This window comes from Capra hircus, chromosome 6 (genome assembly GCF_001704415.2).
Source record: "Capra hircus breed San Clemente chromosome 6, ASM170441v1, whole genome shotgun sequence".
Classification (NCBI taxonomy): domain Eukaryota; kingdom Metazoa; phylum Chordata; class Mammalia; order Artiodactyla; family Bovidae; genus Capra; species Capra hircus.
Window position 1 is genome coordinate 42,484,003 of NC_030813.1, and position 17,990 is coordinate 42,501,992.

At 41.8% G+C, this 17,990-nt stretch overlaps 1 protein-coding gene and 1 pseudogene across 2 annotated transcripts in view; one reads left to right on the forward strand and one right to left on the reverse strand.

Moving 5' to 3' along the window:
• Positions 1-17,990, reverse strand: part of ADGRA3 (adhesion G protein-coupled receptor A3) — a 129,743-nt gene that overhangs the window by 77,048 nt on the left and 34,705 nt on the right. Inside the window, exons 2-4 of one of the 2 annotated variants that reach the window (XM_018049336.1) lie at positions 17,204-17,275; positions 6,388-6,459; positions 1,570-1,641 (exon numbers count right to left, since the gene is read on the reverse strand). In XM_018049336.1, coding sequence (XP_017904825.1) covers positions 1,570-1,641; positions 6,388-6,459; positions 17,204-17,275 — 216 coding nt within the window. The remainder of the gene's footprint in view (positions 1-1,569; positions 1,642-6,387; positions 6,460-17,203; positions 17,276-17,990) is intronic. The other variant, XM_018049337.1, reaches the window with a different exon arrangement.
• LOC102191687 lies at positions 1,717-4,564 on the forward strand (annotated as a pseudogene).

Genomic DNA, 17,990 nt, shown 5'->3' on the forward strand with positions numbered 1-17,990 from the left:
ACTAAAGTCAAGAAAATGGTAAACTTCAGACTCCCTCTTTCACTATTTGATTCATAACTACTCAAAAACATAACAAATTTTTCTCCATAAATGCCTCAGGTTGCCAATTCTTATACTTTCCTCAAAACCAAAAATTAAAAACTCTCGAGATAATAAAGGCACTGAAACAAAACTGTTTGTAATCCAGTTACAAAAAAAGAAAACCATAACAGATTTAACTGATTTCTAGCAATGAGTAAAGCTGTATACCAAATCAATCTTTTATTTAAAAACATATACTTGGGCCATCTATCTTTCCCCCAGAGCTAAAGGACACACTGAAAAATACGAATTTGCTGACTGAGAAGCAGGAGTACTTTGTTCTATTCTGACAAGTAAGACCCTTCGCTTACTGTAGAGATGAAATAATCTCAGTACTTAAGCCCATACGGCTTTCAAAGTTAACTTGAACAAAACAGATGAAACATCCTAAAAAGCTACAAAGAGAAAGAGTCAAGCATAGGCAATCTCAGAACTAGAACTTCTACCTCAAAATCCTGCCTTGCATGCTGCACCCCTATTTCTAGATTGCTCTTCTCTAAATCATGATTTATGCCATTTCCCCACATCAATGTCTTCCAGCGGCCTCCTAGGACTGAATCAGTTCTAAGCTTCAGTCTGCCTTTCATACACTCTTGTATAAAGCTCTATTACAGGTAACTGTCCTTACTTCTAGTTACTCTCAGATTCTTTACTTTAACAATAAAACTAAAATATATTTGATGGTATATACAAAGTTCTCCATTTATATTAGATATAAATTATAACAGGTATAGATAATTCAAATGCTAATCCATCCTTATAATAACTTCGAGGTACTATGAATCCTACTGTACAGATGCAAAACAGAAAAGCTCGAGAGGTCACCTATAACCACAAGGTCAGACAGGTGACTTCAACGGTCAATCTATGCATAAGACTATTAGCCTTCACCTTGACAAACTGGCCTCGCTCTGATTGCTACCTCCCTGTATCATTTGCTTGACTTCTTTTCCCTTCTAAGGATCTGGACCATTAGCTCAAGATTCACCTCTTCAAAGAAATTTCCCCAAACCATCAGAGCTTTTGATCATGTGTCTCAATATGGACCTATTCTCTAGGGTATATACTACATCGCAGGTGTGCAAGTACGTGTGGAGCAGTGGATGTAATGCAGTATTATATTCTGATGACATTACATCTCCCTGATTAAATTTCCAGTTCCTTATCCCCTACCTTCAATCTTTCCCAGGGAAAGGTTGAAGGCAGGAGAACAGGATGACAGAGGATGAGATGGTAGGATGGTATCACCGACTCGATGACATGAGTTTGAACAAGCTTCGGGAGCTGGTAATGGACAGAGAAGCCTGGCATGCTACAGTCCATGGGGTCGCAAAGAGCTGGACGTGACTAAGAACTGAACTATCCCCCTACCAGTTCTATAACCTCTACAGTTGCTATTTCAATGTTAAACATATAAGTGGTCATAAAAATGTGGGTACTGGTTCAAATGCTTCCTTGTATTACAATACGAAAGACAGAGATACTTACAGCCTAACCAGATTGGTGAGTCCTCGAAATATATCTGCATTTAGACACCCTATTCGGTTGTTTGTCAGATCCCTAAGGAGAAAGGGAAAAAGTATCTTCAATTAGTTCTCCTGGTTAATGAAGGTTTCATACATTTGATATTCAAGAATGGCACCCAGGTATCACACAAGACTTTTCTTTTAAGCATCTCTAAACTATTCACCTATCTCAAGTACAGCACTGAGAGAAGAAATAATCCCTGCGTTCACTTACTTCTGGCATGTACAAACTAAACGCTTTTTAATTACAGTGCCCTTGATATTTAAAGCATTTACTCCTGTAAAATGACTCAAGATAAAACCAAAGTAGTAAAAACGAGACTCAATCTATCTTACTGCCTATGATGATATACACAGCTAATCATACTGGGTAAATAAGGGATCAGAACTGATCTAAGGCAACATCCAAGAGGCAACGGCTAACAGGGTACATTATCACAATCCCAAAACCTTTACTTCCTCAAGAACAAGTGAAACTTAATGCTCACTTCATTCCTTAAATACTCAGAAGTTTAGGCTGTAATGAAAAAACAACTGAGTTAGCTTTTACTTTTCAGATCTGCCATTTAGGCTCCAAGCCAAATTACTTTATAACAATAGCCGTATTTTTTCAGTCACTCCTAAACTTCTTATAGTTCCTATCAAATGTGATTTGAAACCATTTTTTCTTCTCCTCAATGTACCTAACTTTTTCCCTTTTATCTGTAGTAAGTTTAGTATTTTGTTCTTTCTACACTATTTTTCTTCATACCAAGCACAGTGAACACAATTTTATACTTCAATTAGATTTATTTTAATTAGGAGGCAATTGACTATTTCTTCAAATACGAGAGCATAGCTTTCATCATTTCCCATCAGTGGATTTAGTATGAAAGCCCTAAAACAATGAATCTTTGTTTTTCTCAGTTGTTAAGATTTGGGATTATTGGTCATTTTTAATTTCAATAAAAGAAGTAAAACAGGCTTTCTAAGCCAAACTTTAAAAAATATTTTTATCATATTTTCTTCACTGTCTGTATTATTCTCTATAATAGAGAAGGACATATTCTTTGAATTTCACTGAGTTACTCTTTAGAGACTTATACCAACCATTTCTAAACTAAAACTGTCAGATTCTAAATTATACACTTGGTAATTGGGGGGAAAAAAAAGGTATTAGGTCTGATAGAAATTACAAAGACTTCATATTCGAATTCAGTACCTACTCATTAATGTTTTCCTTTAGATATTTTAAAGCTAGTTTAGGTAATCCCTAGTATTCAAAAATTTCATAGCTCTGTTTTCCCTTTCTTATGGCAACTTTTGATTTAAAAAAAATCTTAAGCAATACAAGTTTTTATCTACATTCATTATGCTCTAGCTCCTCAGAATATTTAAGCTAAGTATTTAATCGTGTGGGACTTTTCTTTATTCCGGCTGATTTTCCTTCTATTTCTGGGCTTTATTATTTAAGAAAATGAGGCATCATCTTGTGAAGTGTTGCTTAAACAAGCACTTCTAAGTTCTATTCATTATCTTGTCTCAGTTCTGAGTTTTCAATGGTGTAATTACCATTGATTCTCTGGGAAACAATTTCATTATAGCTATACCTATTTAAAATGGAATTTAGGTACTGATAATGAGTTTTCATTTGAATTGAGAATCAGCTTGAATTTTGTTGATAAAGCAAAAGAGAAACTGAATGGGTCTAGGTTTTACCTACTTCTGGTAGTTTATTCTTCAGAAAGCCACTGACTTAATCTTCCTGATCCAAATCATCTATAAAGAAAAGGCAAAGGCTCGGGACACTTACAAAAACACTTTATATGTAGTTGCCGAGCGAGATGCACAACTGAATGATTAAAGGCCTCGTAAGAAAAAGTGCCTGTACTCAAGAAGTGACTAGCAGAATACCTTTCTATCTCACTGAGTTTTCATTCAGAACTCTCTCAGCTTGCAACCTGTACACCAAGTTAGCTGTTTGGAATTAAGAACGAATTTTCTAGTGGGAAGACTATAAACGACAATTACCTTCCTAGACATGAGCACCAGAGACTACTTAATGTGGAATGCAATGAAAAAATGGTAAGGCAACATCTGGGACAATCATGGTAATTAAATTAAGTGCTACTGAACAAGAAAATTTTTAATTTATTTTGGATAGCAATATGTGAAAAATTATTTACTGAAGGATAAAGAACTGATGGAGAACATAGGATATTTTGCAGTATGCTTGAAAGAGCCTGATGAAGCTGCTTTTTATTAAGAGTTGAGTTTCCGCTCTTTTCCGGTTATCACGGCGTAGGGAACTATGAGCAGCAAAGTCTCCCGACACTCTCTACAAGGTGGTGCGGGAAGTCTTGCACGGGAACCAGCGCAAGCGCAGAAAGTTTTGGAGACGGTGGAGCTTCAGATCAGCCTGAAGAGCTATGACCTTCAGAAGGACAAACCCTTCTCAGGCACCATCAGGCTTAAGTCCACTCCCCGCCCCAAGTTCTCGGTATGTGTCTTGGGGTACCGGCAGCATTGTGATGAGGCCAAGGCTGTGGATATCCCCCACATGGACATCGAGGCACTGAAAAAAACTCAACAAGTATAAGACACTGGTCAAGAAGCTGGCCAAGAAATATGGTGCCTTTTTGGCTTCAGAGTCTCTGATCAAGCAGATCCCCTGATTCCTGGGCCCAGGCCTGAACAAAGCTGGCAAGTTCTCTTCCTTGCTGACCCACAATGAGAATGTGGTGGCCAGAGCTGATGAAGTGAAGTCCACGATCAAGTTCCAGATGAAGAAGGTGCTGTGTCTGGCAGTGGCTGTTGGCCACATGAAGATGACAGATGATGAGCTTGTGTACAACATCCACTTAGCTGTCAACCTCCTGGTGTCATTGCTCAAGAAAAATTGGCAGAACGTCAGGGCCTTGTACATTAAGAGCACCATGGGCAAACCCCAGCATCTGTACTAAGGCACAGCTTAATAAACCGTACTAAACCATCAAAAAAAAAAAGAGTTGCGTTTCCTTCAATCTCTACCTCAACATGCAGATATTATCATATTAAGTTCCCTATTATCAGAAAACAGAATATGGACGGTCACGTGATCAGAGAAGGAGAGAATAAGTGGACTTGTCTGGCCATATACCACCACCCTCCTCCCTCCTCTTGGAACAACCAGTTCTAGTAATTCTCCAGCTTTAGCATCAGAATCACCAGGAGGAACAATTGAAACAAAAATGCTTTAGCCTCAGCCCCTCTAGCAGCTACATTCCTACTCCTTCTCCCTATGTGAAGACTCACATTCCATCCAAACAAGGTGTCAGTTTGTCCTAGTAAGAAGCACAGAGAAAATGACTCATTGTTATAAATCAAGCTCAGTTAGCTGCTGCCTCTCCACTCCCTGAGGACTGTTTCTGGAGATGCATGTAGCCTGTTGATGGCCATGTTTCATGCCCTTGCTTGTGTCAGTCTGGCAAGTCCCAACAGCTTCAAAGACCCTTAACAGCTGAACACCAGCTAGGGCTCCATCTCTCTGGAAGTATATTCCAAACCCATATCCAAGATCTTGGTTGGTATACATAATTCCACTAGACTGCAAACCTTCCAAGGGGTTCCTGAGTTAGTTACCTTTATATCTCTGGAGGCTGGCTCACTACTGGGCACAGAGGATGGACTTGATAAATTTTTGTTTAGCTGAACTGATGCTGATCTGTCTTTCCACTTCAATTACATTTCTATACGTTGATAATACTTTCACTGAAGTCTAAACCCAGCTTGATCCACTGCAGCCCTGATGTCACTAATCTGATCACATCAACTCCATACTGAAAAAGTTTTGCCAGGCCCCCACTGTCTAAATAATAGATTCGAAATTCTTCCACATGGCAGGAGGTCATCAAAAGCCTGGTCTCTTTCTGACTAACCTTACATTCCAATGTTCTTTTCCCCTTTCTACTTAATGCTTTGGTCAAAGAGCATGTTCTTTTCGCACCTGTGTCCACTCTGCTTACAGTGCTCTTTCTGTTATTCTTCAACACATATTCACCCCTCAGGAGCAAGGTCAAGTCTAAAGGCTGGCTGCTCTCACGGCAGGTCATTCCCATCTCAGGTGGTCCCTCCTTTCCCCGGCAGATTAGTAATATTATTATTATTTAGGATGCATATTCACTATCGATTTGCCCCTACGAGTCTGTGAGTTCTTCCAGGAAAGTTCAAGCATAGTAAGCAGTCAGCACTCAATAAATGCATTCAGAAGGAATGAAGGGCAGTGGCACAGTCCACATGGCTTAAGCACCAGGTGACCTCTAAAGTATGAGCACTCTCACAAAGTAGTTGTGACAAGAACACGATAAGGAAAGCAAGAGTGCTTAGTCTCGGAAGTAATAAACACTGGTCTTTAGATTTTGAAATAACATATGGATAAAATATATAGGAAATTGGCAAGATTTTGAAATCACTAATAGAAAGAGGCCTCAATTTTTAGGGCATTTACAATAGATTGTTTAAATGCATTCGTAAGTTGAAACTCATCTACAGATTATGCCTGCTGGCAAAGCCAACCATCATGATTTTATTACCAAAAGAGGGATGTAACCATCTACCACCAACAAATCAAACTGCTGTATAAATAAACTGCCTTCTGAGCTACTTACATTAAACAGTCTGCTTTTCTATCTTAGACCCGGCTAGATGAACTTCTAAAAATTATTAAAAAGCCACTTTTTTATCGTGTTAAATTTCGAAGTACGTTAACAGTTACTTAAAAAGGAATGGTTCAAATTCATAAGCCAGCAGTTCAAACACTTACAATCTTTTTAGAGATGACAGTCCCCAGAAGGCACCTGGGTCTATACTACTAATAAGATTGTTTCGGAGGTCCCTGTTAAAGACAAAATAAAAGTTACTTACATCTCAACACTGTAAGAACTATTTAGGCATACTGCACGTACCTGCTATACAGTAAACAGCAATGATAGTGATAGGAATGGGAGGAAACTGAGGCCAAACAGGCTAAGCCAAAATCAGCCCAGTAGTAAGTGGCAGAGCAAGAATTCAAAATCAAGAAATCTGGTTCTGAAGCCATTTGCGTGGGGCAATATAGAATAAAGGTATATGTCAAAAAGATATGCATCTTAGTATTACTCCAATTCAAAGTTATGACTAAATGACAATCATACATTATTTTTACAGTCTCTTCCTTAGTATGTTACACTTTAATTATCAAAATAAATCAGACTGTACTGGTGACAAGCATAATTAAATTAAAAAATTTTTAATTGTTTTCAAAACTATACACTCTAAAATTGACGTCATTTGGCTGTTAATATTTGAATTATACCAGTATGATAAAAGTTTATAAAATCGGTCTTTGTCTCTCAAAATATCTTACTGTACAAATGCAACGCCGTTTCCATTTTTCCCAGTGGTATAGAACCCGCCTGCCAATACAGGAGATAACAGAGACAAGGGTTTGACCCCTGGGTCAGGAAGATCCCCAGGAGGAAGGCATGGCAACCCACTCCAGTATTCCTGCCTGGGAAATCCCACGGACAGAGGAACCTGGCAGGCTGCAGTCCATAGGGCTGTACAGAGTCGGACACAACCAAGTGACTTCACATGCGCACAATGCTTCTCCCTCAGCACTGACCACACACTGTGGCCGTAACTTTTGCAATGCGATATATAACAGCAAAACTAGTACAATTTTTTTTGGTCACAATTTCAGAAAGATTCATTCCTACCATGGATCTTAGCAACCTCAGCATACAGTTTTTTTCTCTCATTAGGTCAAGAACTTCGCCATTTAACTTAAAGGAAGTTAAGCTGTAAGCTTAACTTACAGCCTCTTCAGCACATCCAAACAGTCAGCATCAGTACTCTTGTGCTTTGGGGCTGTTACTGAGTAAAATGAGGGTGACCTGAACACAAACTGAAATACCTTGACAGTAGAACTGATTACCGGAATGGCTACTAAGGGACTGAGGAGCAGGATGTGCAGGACAAAGGGTTGATTCATGCCCTGGGTGGGATGGTGTGAGATTTCATCACACTATTCAGAATGGTGTGTAATTTAAAACATAGGAATTATTTATTTCTGGAAGTTTCCATTTAATATTTTCCACCTGTAGTTGACCATGAGTAAATAAAACTGTGGAAACCGAAACTTCAGATGGGGCGGGGGGCTACTGTACCCCCATTCTCCTCTGGTGCTTGGCCCTTCCATGCCAGCATGCCAGCACACCACCACTGGGGGCAGCAGTGAGCATCACAGCCAGATCCTTCCTCCAGGGCAGATTTGGCCCATCACTAAAGGTTCTGCTTGGGCTCAGCAGGTAAAGAATCCACCTGCAATGCAGAAAACCTGGGTTCAATCCCTGGGTTGGGAAGATCTGGAGAAGGGAAAAGATACCCACTCCAGTATTCTGGCCTGGAGAATTCCATGGACTGTATAGTCCATGGGGTCGCAAAGAGTCAGACACACCTGAGCAACTTTCACTTTCAAAGGTTCTGCTTGAGCTCAGCTGAAACTCTTCAGTCACCCCACACAAGCGTCCAGCTAACATCTGCAGAGAGTGATCCTCAGCCACAGGAGCACTGAGAAGGAGAACAGTGGTCTGCTTCCCACAGGCCAGCCAATGGCTGGCCCACAGTTCAGCTCTACTAGACACCCAGACTGGGCCCATTCATCAGGACTCACTCATAACCTTGCCCACTGGAGGCCTGAGTGGCCTCTGGTCATCTCTCAGAACCTCAGGTCAGACTGTGAACAGAAACCCTTCCCAACTTCTCTTCACCAGGAGTCTTTCCCAAACAAAGGCAACATTGCCCCTTCCATGTATGTGTGAGCTTCTGACATCAACCCTCCTAAGTATCCATCATTATTCTCATAACTGGACTTCCGAGGTAGCGCAAGAGGTAAAGAACCTGCGTGCCAGTGCAGCAAACATAAGAGATACAGGATTGATCCCTGGGTCAGGAAGATCCCTGGAGGAGGGCATAGCAGTCCACCCCAGTATTCTTGCCTGGAGAATCCCATGGACACAGGAACCTGATGGGCTACAGTCCATAGGCTCTCAAAGAGTTGGACAGACTAAAGTGACTTACACCCCCTACCCCCCCTACACACACACACACTGAGTTGGTGAAACAATGCAAAAATGCAGAGCAAAGGGCAATACAAATCCAGGGTAGCATGTACCTCTCGGGTCCTTTAGTACCTCGCTCATTTGAGAAATAAAAAGCTCTCCTGAAAGCAGATCCTGGACCACCTGTGCTGCCTGTTATCACAACACTGAGGTGACATGTCTCTGGGATCACTTGTCACTACTGCCCTATCGTGGGCAGTCTAGCCTGTGAGAAGCAGCCTAAGCTACTCAGCAAAAAAACACTCAGTTCACTTCCTCAAGCATCCGACCTGTTTGGTCTACTGGTGCTTAAGAAAAGGACACTGAGGAAGTCTCACCACAGTGGACTCACACCCACGTGCTTCCTGTCATCCGGTGAGGGAGGCACGTGCAACTTTACTGACATCAGCTGATGAAAACTAACCGCTGTTTGGCCTGCTTCATAACATGCTCTTTCCTTAATGGCTCATTCTAACTATCAATACAGACAAAGCTGCACCCCTAGGACTGGTTTGTAGGCAGGTTTCCTGGCAATTTCACAAAAACAGTCTGATGAAACTGGCTCTCTGCTCCTCACAGCACAGGTCAGTCCCTGTTGTAAACCCAGCACTCTCCATGTGCCATCCACACTGGCCTCCTGTCCTCTCAATGCTGTTTCATACCGGGCGATGGAGGTTGACCAGAAATTCTCAAGAACTCTTCTCTGGAAGTGCAACCAGTGAATCCTGTGCACATAAACATCTGCCAACAAACCCTGTTCTGCCTTCTCCATGTCTCACTCCCAACCTTATGCATTAAGCCTTCTGTAAGCTAGCAGCAAAACTGCAATCCCACTCCACCCCCTCCTACAAATCAGAGCCAAGGTCTTCTAAATGAAACTGAACCCCCAAGTACCTTGCAATTCTATAAACATAGGAAACATTCTTTCAACATAGTATAGAGTCTATTCTGGTTACCATTACTAAGTAAGTATTTCATTAATCAGAACTCAGATTTTATGTTCCACAAAGATGGGGCCTTTGGGAGGTGAATAGGTTTTAAGAGTAGAGACTTCATGAATGAGGTTAATGCCTTTGTAAAAGAGACCCAGAGAGCTCCTGCTTCCCCTTCCACTACATGAGAGAGACTGCAGCAAAAAGATGGCCAAGTAGAAAGTGGGCCCTCACCAGACACCAAACATGCCAGAGCCTTGATCTTGGACTTCTCAGCCTCCAGAACTAAGAGATATACATGTCTGCTGTTCATAAGCCACCCAGCTCATGGCATCTCACTACAGCAGCCAGAACGGGCTGAGACAGATGATAAATGGATGGAAAAGTAAACCATGGCTGAGAGACAGGATTACACTACCTGATCTTCACCATGCAAGTCTTTTTAGTCAATTAGAGCTAGCCACAAAATCATTAGGAAATTCACACTCAGACAGTGTAGAAATTGCTGCATCTCATTCATAAGCACTAATATTTCTCAATAAAAGTAGAAGGTCATGATGTCTGCAATTGACTTTCAAGTAATTCAGCAAACATGTATATGTAGGCACACTCCCATATAAAGGAAAACAATAATGATGTGTTGTTATTAATGACTGAGTAGGTAAATTGGTAATGTGGGAGATTACTACATCACTCTTTCAATTTTCTGTATGTTGAAAATTTTAATACAAATTTTGTTCCCACTATTTTCAATCCCATGAATTACAACTAGCCCTCAGGCTCAATTTATTAGTTCTCATCTCCCTGCCCCCCTCTCCCACCACAGCCGACCCCAATTCTTTATTGCAAAGATATGATTTTAGGAAAAAACTAAATCAATGTTTTTGACCTATATAAGCAAAAAAGTTCTGCAAAAAGAAATAAACAATGTCAGTTCTATTTTTTTTAAACATATGTTTCATTTATCAGATTTTAAAGAGTATCTACAACAGGAAGTGATTTAGTCAAAGCAGTACATAAATTTGTGGTCAATGATGTACTGCATGTGTTTCTACAAAATACCTCTCATGAATAACTGAGGACTATAATATGATTTAAAGATGCACTTTTTCTTCAATAATAAAAAAATCCTTGACATATTATATAATATTTAATAATAGCCATATTAATCAGGCATTGCCAAAAGATATTTATAGTCAAATTCTTTCATTTAACATTGCCCTCCCTCCTTGCCTTTACCAACCCACAACTTCCCTAGTGAACATAAGTCTAAGTTGAGGATATACAGCTAAATCTGAATGTTGCATGATTAAAATATAAATGAAAAGGCACACAAGAATTGCATAAACAAAATTAAAGGAATATCTTAACTCTCCCCCGTGGGGGAGTGGATAAGAATCTGCATGCCAATGCAAGGGATGTGGGTTCGATGCCTAGGTTGGGAAGATGCTACACCCCGTGGGCCACTAAAGCCTGTGTGCCACAACTACTTTCTCTGAGGCAATCATCACCACCCCTCTCTAGGCTCACAGCTGTATCTGTAGCCCACCCTCACCATTCCCTTGAGTTCCCTACTGCATACACAGCTGTCTAACTCAGCACCTACATCGGGACATCTCGCAGCCACGTCAGAAACCAACACAGTGTCAGGAGCTCTAGTTTGTGCTTTATCAAGTCCTCCCAAGTGATTCTATTGCACACAAAGTTGAACAACCACCAGTCCAGGTGAGGGCATTAGTCTCCAAACAGAGACTATGGGCTTTAAATTACCTTAGATTTAACATTTCCCTGAAGGCTCAAAAACAAAAAGGTCTGTCTAGTAAAGAGTATTGCTTTTCCAGTAGTCATGTATAGATGTGAGAGTTGGACTATGAAGAAAGCTGGGTGCCTAAGAATTGATGCTTCTGAACTGTGGTGTTGGAGAAGACTCTTGAGAGTCCCTTGGACTGCAAGATCCAACCAGTCCATTGTAAAGGAGATCAGTCCTGGGTGTTCATTGGAAGGACTGATGTTGAAGCTGAAACTCCAATACTTTGGCCACCTGATGTGAAGAGCTGACTCATCTGAAAGACCCTGATGCTGAGAAAGATTGAAGGCAGGCGGGAAAGGGGACGACAGAGGATGAGATGGTTGGATGGCATCACCGACGCAATGGACATGAGTTTGGGTAAACTCCAGGAGTTGGTGATGGACAGGGAGGCCTGGTGTGCTGCGGTTCGTGGGGTCGCAAAGAGTTGGACAGTGACTGAACTGAACAGATGGCTCAGCTGGTGAAGAATCTGCCTGCAATGCAGGAGACCCCGTTTCGATTCCTGGGTGGGGAAGATCCGCTGGAGAAGGGTTAGGCTACCCACTCCAGTATTCTTGGGCTTCCCTTGTGGCCCAGCTGGTAAAGAATCTGCCTGCAATGTAGGAGACCTGGCTTTGATCTCTAGGTTGGGAAGATCCCCTGGAGAAGGGAAAGGCTACCCACTCCAGTATTCTGGCCTATAGAATTCCATGGACTGTATAGTCCATGCGATCGTGAAAAGTCACAACTGAGCGACTTTCATTTCACTTCCCTACTTTCCGCTTATCCCAACCCCTCATTCCAGCAGCCGGAGCATCTGCTTACTGTACGTGTGTGTTAAGTCACTTCAGTCATGTCTGACTCTTTGAGACCCAATGGATCAAAGCCTGCCAGGTGCCTCCATCCAAGGGATTCTTCAGGCAAGAATGCTGGAATGGGTTGCTATGCCCTTCTCCAAGGGACCCAAGAATCAAATCTGCATCTCTTTCATCTCCTGCACTGGCAGATGAGTCATTTACCACTAGCGCCACCTGGGAAGCCCCTCTGCTCACAGTCAGTCACTCAGTCAGTTCAATCGCTCAGTAATGTCTGACTCTTTGCGACCCCAAGGACTGCAACACACCAGGCCTCCCTGTCCATAATCAACCCTCGGAGCTTACTCAGACTCATGTCCATCAAGTCAGTGATGCCACCCAACTATCTCATTCTCTGTCATCCCCTTCTCCTCCTGGCGTCAATCTTTCCCAGCATCAGGGTCTTTTCCAGTGAGTCAGTTCTTCCCATCAAGTGGCCCAAGTATTGATGCTTCAGCATCAGTCCTTCCAATGAACATTCAGTACTGATTTCCTTTAGAATGGACTGGCTGGATCTCCTTGCAGTTCAAGGGACTCTCAAGAGTCTTCTCCAACATCACAGTTCAAAAGCATCAATTCTTCGGCACTCAACTTTCTTTATAGTCCAACTCTCACATCCATACATGACCACTACTCACAGTAAAGGCCAAAGTCCTTACAATAACCCTCTAGAATTTGTCCCACCAATACCTGTTTGGCCTCACTCTGGTCTCCTTGCTGCTCCTCAAAAACAGGCAACACATTTCAGAGCACAGCTTTTGCACCTACAGGTCCGGCTGCCTATAATATTCTTTCCTCAAGGCTCAATGACTTGCTCTAAGCCTTCACACTATCACCATACAAAACTCACATACATAGTACATAGGTGTGCAAACGCCACTCCCTGCTGTATATTTCTTTACCCATAGTACAGTCATTCCTTTAGTTCCAGGACCCCCACAAACACCAATATCCAGACATTCGAGTCTTTTATGTAAAATGGTATAGTGGAGTCAGTCCTCCATACCATGCAGGATGGAACCTGGAGCAGGGGGACTTGTACTTATGCTATCAATTTGCTTGCTATGTTTATTCAATTTCTCCCCATCACAACATAAACTCTTTAAAGACAGGACCTTTGACAACAAAGGACTGGGTTCACTAATGAATCCCAATCCTAAGACAGTGTGGGCAATTAATAAATATCTGCTAAACAAATTTAGATTAGCTACTCAGGAAAGACGCAATAATGATTGAGACAATACTTGTACCAAGCCTTGATATTAGACCATTTACCTTTTTAACAGTTTTAATTAACATGATACAATAAATCTACATCAGTTATCCATGGCACACACTTTTAAAAGAATGTCAACTAATCTTTAAAAAATGTAGATCATCACTAGGAAACTAGTTTCCAAGATGTCAGAAAGAGGTATTATGTCCTAAAAATAAAAACCCCAAACCCTAAAGAAAAACTCAAAAGAATCTAAAAAAGTAAAAGAGTATGTATATGTATAACTGATTCACTTTGCTGTGCACCTGAAATTAACACAACCATGAAAATCAACTATACTCAAATAAAAATTTTTAAAGGCAAGCACACACACCACACACTCTGCTACTTTCTTATGAGGGACAAAAGCAAATACAAATGATGGAAAACAAGAAAGCTCCCAAACAAAAACCAAACATTTGGAGGAACAATTTGGTAAGCCTAAAGAAAAAAGGTTCCATTCTAGATGGAGTTTGTAAGAAGGAGTGTGTCCACCCACAGCAATTTTACTTTGTGGGAAAAAAAAAAAGAAAACTAATCCTCTTAAGAAATCCACTCTTCAACCCAAGAGAACTGCCAAGACGGCTTGCCTTGCAGGTTTTACTCCATCTCTGGGGCACACATGCTAGCTAGTTAACCCAGCCAGCCCCTACTATTCTACTCCAAGCACCCTACCCAGCACTACTAAGCCCATCTCTTATTCTGCATGGCTTGGCTACAGGAACTTTAAGGCCAGACTTTTACAGCTTTGGCCCTAGTCTGAATAATTCCTTGACCTACCACTTGCTTTTCATACCACATCTCATTCTGGGAAGTGTTAAAGGAAGAAGTCTGCTACAGTGTTTTCAGGTAATTTTTGAAAGATTTGAAAATGATGTCATTTATACAAACCAGAAGTCATTTATCCGGCTAGTTCGGTCTTAAGTTGGGTTCCCAGAAGCAGCCCAGGACGCTTCTAAAGTACTTCCTGGCAACCAGCAGGATTCTGCAAAGAGAGTGCCCACTCTCTGCTAACAAGCCCCAAGCCTATCCTGCTGCTCCCTGGGGAAACCCTTCGATATCCAGTCCTAGCCCACACACTTCAGTGGCTACACGATCAGCTCTCCCGCTCCCATGCCATGCTGGGTCCTGGGAAATCTGAGATTTTGCTTCCCCAGGAAAGAGGCCTCAGATGCCCCTTTGGATCCAGAACTGTATATTGACTTCACGTGATCTTTTTCCCTGCCTTTATCCCTGTCTCCCCCTCATCCCAGGTAGGAACAGGGAGGAAAGCAAAGACAGAGCCCCTTCCTGGGGACCCACCAGCATGTAAGCTCTATCTATACTCCCTCCACTCTCCAATTAGCCCACAGAGTATGTATCAAGGTAAGGAATAATTTTTCACATCTATTGAAACCTCTTTTCTACGCTTGGACTAGGACTTCAGGAACTCATTGGTCAAAGAGTCGTTTTTTCTGTTCTGTTATCCATTCTCCAGAGGCAGAGCAATTAGGAAACAGGTAAGGAAAATATACATGGGTTAATCTATCAAAACACTACATCACTGCCACAGGCTGAACTGTGTACCCCTGGATTTCCTACGTTGACGTCAAAACCCCAGTACCACAATGCTGTCCACACTTCTGATGTGCATGAACCACCAGAGCAATCCTGGTGCCAAAAGTAACTTATGTTTCTGAACACAAGAGACACCACAGCACCCTGGAGTGCCCATTACCCTTCCCTTGGAAAGGGCAAACCTCGCTAATCCTGCATCACTGAGCACCTACATGCAGGGCCTGATACTGTGCTGTGTGTGACAGAGTATCCGTCAGGCACGATGACTTTTATTACAAGGAACAGAAAACTAAACAGGATCATGCCACCTCTTACGACTCTAACAGTCCAGAGGGAGTCCTGCTTCAGGGAGGTCATGCCAGCTCCCCTCCACTCACCCGACGGGCCTACCCAACTCTCCTCCGCGCATCAGCTCTGGCCCAAGCCCGCAGCATGGCGGCTTCTGTACCAGAAGTCCAACCATCTTTCTGATGACAGGGAGGAAACTCCTCTCCCCAAAGCCCCAAGCAAATCTCAACTGGATTCAACTGGGTCAGATACCCATTACTGGACCAGTGACCATGGAATGTGTGTGGATGGGTCTCTCAAGGAAAGGCTTGGACACGAGGTGCAGCTAGCATCCTCGGAAGCAAACGGACAATGTGGAACAAGACAGGAAGCCTCGAATGAAAACAGAAGACAAAACAAAAATCTGAGAATTAAGCACCACTGTGTAAAGATCATTTTATAGGTGTGTACGTGTACACATATGTGTGTATACACGATTATATGTACACATGCACACATGAGGGCACTGCTGCTGCTGCTAAGTCGCTTCAGTCGTGTCCGACTCTGTGTGACCCCATAGACGGCAGCCCACCAGGCTCCCCAGTCCCTGGGATTCTCCAGGCAAGAACACTGGAGTGGGTTGCCATTTCCTTCTCCAATGCATGACAGTGAAAAGTGAAAGTGAAGTCGCTCAGCCGTGTCTGACTCTTCGCGATCCCATGGACTGTAGCCTACTAGACTCCTCCATCCATGGGATTTTCCAGGCAAGAGTACCGGAGTGGGTTGCCAGTGCCATATATATATGTAAATGCATATATTACATGGGTAAATGTAAATGCATTGCTATATATGTATATATAAATGAGTAGAGGGGAGCTGGAAGGCCTCAATATAACCTAATTCAAAGACATTTGATCTCAGTGAAAGAAAAAAGACGAAGAATTCTAGATGCTATGTGCTTAAATAACACATCTGAGATCAAAGCAATAAAGCCCTGTGAGAATCAGTTGTAGGAGAAGACACCAAGTGAAACAGTCAAGGAAAAGCCACAAAGAAGTAGAGAAAAGGAAGAAATGAGAACTAAGAAAATGAGGAAAGTCTGTTATCCAACAGACACAGAGATGCTCACTGTGTGACCGGCTCCCTGCTGTATCTGAAATGTTGTCTGAAACGTATGAGTAACATGGGAACTGGAAACATGATTCTAGAGTAGCATTCAGCATACAAGCAAATTAAAGATCCACCATGCAAAATTCACCAAGGCAAAAAATAAGTGATACTTGTCACACATCTGGTCAGAAGCAAAACGAGGCCTAACTGTTAAGCAAAACAAAAGGATCACATTCAAAGACGGCTGAATAAAATATTAAGTTTATACAAAAGTACTTCCCCTTGGATGAGGTTTAATTCTACTGAACTAACTTAGAAGGTACACACATTTCGTGACAGAATTTCAAAACAGCACTGAGGCTTTAAAAGCCACAGGTCATCAAACTATGCTGCACAGCCTGTTTCGTAAGCAAAGTTACATCCACGCTGATTCGTGCATGTTCTGTCTACGGCTGCTTTCTCCAGACAGTGGCATAGCTGGGTCACAGTGACAGAGACCACGTGGTCCACAAAGCCTAAACTATTTACTATCTGGCCCTTACCAAAAGCTTGCCCTCCTCTGCTTTAATGTATTGCTTTTTAAAATTCAACTCTGAAAAAAGAAAATAAATTCTGAGATGTTTCATAATTGGGAAAACAATTTTATTTTGAAAAGTTGATAGCTCAGTAACAGACTTACATTGGAGATGTATTAAACAAAATACCAATAAGAGATGATAATAAAAGAATACTCACAATCTTTCGAGGAGACTTAACCCAGAAAATGAGCCATTCTTCAGCTCGGATATTTTATTGTTACTCAAAATCCTAAAAAATGACAAAAAAAAAAAAAAGGTAAGTTGCCTAATATATGTACATCATCAATATCAAAGTAATTTAGCTTGTTATATTTAAACTATAGGAACTCTAAGAAGTCACTTATTACCCGAAGAATTTTTGAGATGTTTGAAAAAATGGGAGCTTCCCTCTCTTTGAGAAACAACCCAAAATAGCTAATTTGCACATCTTGTCACATCTTAAATTCTTGTCACCCTAAACCAAGATATTTGAAATAAAAAGTCAACATAAAATAGCTCTAAGTTCAGTGTAAGAATAAAGAATGTCTATACATTCACAAAAATTAGTTTATATAAACTGAATATCTACTTAAAAACTGAAAACTTAATACAAAAAGAGCTCTACCAAGTACTGACTTGAAAAGAAATACAGGGCTTCCCTGGTGGCTCACTGGTAAAGAATCGGCCTACCAACGCAGGGGACACTCACTGGCTTGTTCCCTAATCCAGGAGGAGCCCACGTGCCACAGAGCAACTAAGCCTGTGAGCCACAACTACTGAGCCTACACGTGCTCTACAGCCCGTGCCGCACAACAAGAGAAGCTGCCGCAATGCGCAGCCCACACACCGCATCCAGAGCAGCCCCTGCTCACTGCAACTAGAGCGCCCACACAGAAACAAAGAGCCGGCACAGCCGATAACAGATAAATAAATGAAAAACGATTCCAAAAAGAGAAATACAGTAT